General features: G+C 40.3%; 1 protein-coding gene across 1 annotated transcript; it reads left to right on the top strand.

Moving 5' to 3' along the window:
- The first annotated feature begins 379 nt into the window (after positions 1-379).
- vma21 (vacuolar ATPase assembly factor VMA21) lies at positions 380-3,640 on the top strand. Its single transcript, XM_037675917.1, has 3 exons — positions 380-562; positions 835-944; positions 3,242-3,640. The coding sequence occupies exons 1-3, from the start codon at positions 501-503 to the stop codon at positions 3,379-3,381; spliced, it is 312 nt and encodes a 103-aa protein (XP_037531845.1). The 5' UTR covers positions 380-500; the 3' UTR covers positions 3,382-3,640.
- The last annotated feature ends 1,520 nt before the right edge of the window (positions 3,641-5,160 follow it).

The following is a 5,160-nucleotide window of genomic DNA, read 5'->3' as shown; positions in this document are numbered from 1 at the left end:
CTGAAGATCTTGACCTTGACCTCTTTGGCTTTAAACATCTGTTAAGTTCCTGGCAAAACCCAATGCAGACATGTTCCTGTTTTTAGTTTTTTACACCGCTTTATCATCTAGCTGTTTTTTTTTCTTTTTGTTACTTTTCCTTTTGGCTGTCCTTTTGGTTGCTATTTTGTTTTGATTTGTAAAAAAAATAAAAATAATAATTATATGACTCTTTTGTGACAGTCTATTGTTGTCGTTGTTATTCACAGTTGTCATCTTTAAAAAAAAAATAATAATCAGGTCTCTCTGGTATGAGTCCCGGGATTAACCTGTCTAAATAAAGGTTGAATGAATGAAAATAACATTTCTAATCTCGCGAGACTAACTGGCACCTGATCTCATCACGTGACGGTCCCGTGGCCACACAGGAAGACAGGATTTACTGTGAGCTCATAATACCAGAAACTATCTTAATATACCTTTACCTCCCTCTTTGTAAGTTGCCTCATATCCAGGCAGACATGGACGGAAATGTCCGAGCATCATTAGACACCTCAGCTGGACCGCCTCCGATTTTTAGAGGGTGAGAACATTTATTCCTTTTAATTCATCAGTTAGCGACCGTTAGCAAGAAGCTAGCTCTTGTTGACGCTCGGCCGCGTCTCTCAGTTCTGGACATGTAGGCTGTAAATCATGAAAGAGCTCTTTTTAATGTGTCCTAGTACTACTACCCGACATTAATCATGACCGAGGTGCACCCCCACATCGTTGGGTTTGGTAAAGTCCCGCAGCTGTCCGACAGAAGGCTCGCGGTTGGTTTATCTCTTTACTAAATGTGAATTTGTGCTGCTGCAGGAATGAAGGCTCTTTGGTTTCAGCCCTGAAGACACTGCTGTTCTTCACTATCCTCATGGTCACGCTGCCTATTGGATTGTACTTCACATCTAAGGCCTACATCTTTGAGGGTAAAAGTATTTCCTTTAATACTACGTCCGCTGTATTTGAAGGGTTCTAGTAGGGCAACGCTCCATCCATAAAACTACCCTCAGTTTAGTTTTAGGTCGTGAAGTCAGGGTTTATTGAAAGTAGAATTAAAGACCAACTTATAAAATGCCTGTTTTCTACATTAGATTGCTGTGTGGTACTTAGACACAAAACACGTTTCAGACTACAGCTAGTTTCTTCCTTGACTTGATGGGAGAATTTTTTTATTCAAAATTGTGAGAAAGTTTTGGAAAAATTGGCCTATTTCATTTGCATGTAATACCTGTGACCAAGCCACCAGCAAGCTTAGCTGTGCGGTCAGGTTTTGCACAGCCAATAAGTGAAAATAATGGCTATTTATTTTATGCATGACTTGCAAAACTGTATTTTATCTGTATTCTTTTGGCGCCCACTTCCATCTGCAGCATTCACCTCAGACCATCTGCACTGAGATGTTGGAGCTTGTGTGTATTTATGCGTTGATAGCATGATTTGGAGAAGTGGTGCAGGTCGGACATCTAGGGGCGTCACAGATCTGTTAACGCTCAGTCGGCTGAGGTAAACTGCACTAGGCGCGTAATTCTTTTTATCTACTGAGACGAGTAACACAGACACCCCCTTCAAGTAGCAATGTTCCCCAAAAAAGTTCTCAACTTGCATTAAAACTTAATTTTATAAAATGCAGTTAAATGGCTAAGTAAATAATACCAATTTTGTTGACATTAGTTTAGAAATAAAGAAGTTTCATAATTTTAGAGAAATAAAAAAAGACATAAATTTCTCCTCATGATCAGATCATCCTGATTCAGTGGCTTCAAAAAGCACTTTTGAGTCAACAGATTGCTGTGAAAGTTGCTCAGAATGTAGAACAGAGTTGAATCAAATTCTTATTTTCCTTTTAAATTAATCCTTGCTCAGATATATGACTTTTGACCGCTGGAATCTGAGCCAAATGCGTGAGCTCACCTGTCCTAGTGTTCAGGGATTAGAGCATACCTGCTTCAAGGACATGTGGGGAGTTTGATCACACCTGTCAGACCCAACACAGTCTCATGTTAGGAGAGGAGGCAACCTCCTGTGAAGCTTTTTTTCACTAAACTTTAATGCACATTTTATTTAGCAATATTTAGCAGTGCCACGTTACAAATACACACATTTCTCTTTAGTCGCAAACAACTGAACAGGAGGCACGTCACAAAAAATACAACTGTAACTCTCTAGAATTACAGAAACTAAATTCATAAGGGCTTTCAACAGGTTCTGTTTTCCCACAGTAACTTGGCAACAATTTAAGAACATTTGTCCTGCAATTGTTATTTTCCCGAATATTTAAAAATGCTCAAAATTCATGTGACTCTGATCTCAGCCCTGTCATTTATACAGGTCCTTCTAAAAAAATTAGCATATTGTGATAAAGGTCATTATTTTCCATAATGTAATGATAAAAATGAAACTTTCATATATTTCAGATTCATTGCACACCAACTGAAATATTTCAGGCCTTTAATTGTTTTAATACTGATGATTATGGCGTACAGCTCATTAAAACCCAAAATGCCTGGCTTAATCACAAACCTCTACCTCCTTGATGGCAGTGACCTCCCCCAGCAGGGAAAAGTAGCTTTAAGGTTAGCTTCAGGAGCACGAGTCCTAAGCACTGACCCAAACCTCAAACATCTCAAATCCAAATATAATCAAACAACTGCATGAGATCATCGTGCCGGTGATCTTCAGCTCTCACTGAAACAGTTCACAGACGAGTGTGAAGCTGCTGGGATGAGGTTCAGAACCTCCAAATCTGAGGCCATGGTCCTCAGCCGAGTTGGGCATGAGGTTCTGCCTCAAGTGGAGCTTAAGTATCTTGTGTTTTTGTTCAAGGGTGAGGGAAGAATGGAGCGTGAGATTGACAGATAGATCAGCGCAGCTTCCATAGTATTGTGGACTCTGTTCTGGTCTGTTGTAGTGAAGAGGGAGCTGAGCTGGAAGCGGAACTTCTCAGTTTACGGGTCGACCTACGTTCCTAGTTCTGTTTCATTAGAGACGTTCATCTTCAGGACTTGGTTCAAGTAAACTCTTTTTCTCAACAAGTCCCAAGCAGAAGAACAATCAAATAATTACCTAAATTAACTCAGCGAGGTTCTTTGCCTTACATTCCCGTCCCTGATACATGTGACTTTTTTATGTAATAAAAGATGCAAATATTTTAATTGTTTCACTTAAAAAAATAATTTGTCACAACAGCAGTTCCTGTCCTCATCACTAACTCTGGTCCTCTCAGGTGCGATGAAGATGTCGAGCTCCGACAGCTACTTCTACGCGGCCATCGTGGCCGTGCTCGCCGTGCACGTGGTTTTGGCTCTGTTTGTGTACGTGGCTTGGAACGAAGGCGCACCTAAAAGCAAGGGCAAGCACGAGTAAGGTGTGCCCTCATCAGCTACTGAGACCAGCGGAGATGGACAGAAAGACGCAGGCATGGATCCACAGAGCCCCCACCCCCCACCCATCCCTCCTGCAGGCTTCAACACTCAACACCATCGAGAAACCAGACAGCCCGGGGGGAGGCCGTCTGGTTTGCGCACAAGCTTTAACCCGAGGGCAGAGCAGGAGGTGCTGAATTTTTCTTGCTGTGTGGAGGAAGAGGAGACTGCTCGGGGCAGTTTCTTGCCAAACCCAGCAGACATTTGTTTTTTTTGTCCTTCTCTGAAATGGTTGCTTTTTTTTTTTTTAAACCTCTGATTCTTAAGAGGCTTTGTTTGAGCCGAGTCTCTCCACACTCTGTCATGTCAGAATACATCCCGGGTTATTCCACTGATGGGCACGTCTGCAAACCACATTAGATTATTTATGATGTGCGAGTGCGAGTCCTGAGCGCAGCTGATCATCCCGTCCTGAAGTTTCAGCCCCCGTCCAAACGCATCAAGCCTTTTGTTGTGTGTTTAGAAACGCTGGTCATTTTCACCAGTGGTGTTCATCTCCGATTGAACTGTGCCCCGGACTGAAGTGATGTTGTGAATCTACGGTTAGAAATGGGTTTTATTTAAGTGGACGTTTTGTGCTGAAACTGTTCTGATTCTTTTAAAGATTGTTTGTGCAAGTACGAGTGCTGAACTGTTAGAATGAAATAAACTAGAAAAGATTTTTCATGCTTTACATGTTTTATTTTTTTATTATTCTGTATATTATAACACCTTCATCATCAGTCATTTAGTTGATTAGCATATACACCATAGATCAGTTATGACACGGGTGTCCAAAGTGTGGCCCAAGGGCCATTTGTGGCCCTTGGAGTGATTTTGTGCGGCCCACAGCTGCAGTTTAAGAATGGTATCATTTTAGCCTGCAGGCTTTAGAGGTCGATGCAGACTCTCTGCAGATTAGTTGGTAATCCTTTTTATATAATATTTAGGTTTAACAGCAAAACAGATGAAAAACAATCTCAAAATGAGCAATATTAAACAAAATACAAACATTTGGATATAATCTTTTTATTTTCACTTCATGCTACAAAGCACCAAATATCTTTACCAGAAAGACTTTTGGATGATGATTCATAAAACTTGTCTAAATATTGCAGTTGATAAAATAATCAAGAGGGAAAATGGACATTTTTAAACAAATATAAAGTGGTATCATCTGCATACTTTATCAAACTTTCTATGAATCTGTTGTAGCGACTGACAGCTGGACGATTTTTCAGAACTTCCATCAGCCTTTTGGGTCGTCCATGGTCCAAAAGGCTGATCGACCTCCTTTTACAAGGACACTTAGTCAAATTACTCTTTTTTTTTTTTTTTTTTTTTTTGCTGCTGAGAACAAACTACAATGAACTTTCCAAACACAAGAAAACAACAAACATAGACCCAACAAATCCTTTTTAATAAAAATAAGCTTAGTGTTTATGAAGCTTTTAATGTTTTGGATCTACAACAATTTAAAACTCTTCACCAAAATTAGTTGTTTCTCCAAAATGTTCTCGTTGGGAGTTTTGTGGCCCACGAGTTCTTTCATCTGGATAGTTTGGGCCCACATATGAACACGTTTGGGCACCCCTGAGTTAAGGGATGTGTTGTGAACGACTCGGCTATGACCACATCAAATTTTAGCTTCATTTTTGCAACAATTTCTGCGTTCTAACCGTTTCAGTGTAAGCTAAGGACAATTTGTGGTGGCCATCTTGAATCAGTTCATCTCAAAAGT

The sequence above is a fragment of the Nematolebias whitei genome, chromosome 4 (assembly GCF_014905685.2).
Source record: "Nematolebias whitei isolate Nwh7 chromosome 4, NemWhi1, whole genome shotgun sequence".
Classification (NCBI taxonomy): Eukaryota; Metazoa; Chordata; class Actinopteri; order Cyprinodontiformes; family Rivulidae; genus Nematolebias; species Nematolebias whitei.
The sequence above is the reverse complement of the archived record's forward strand: the minus strand, read 5'-3'. Positions and strand labels throughout refer to the sequence as shown.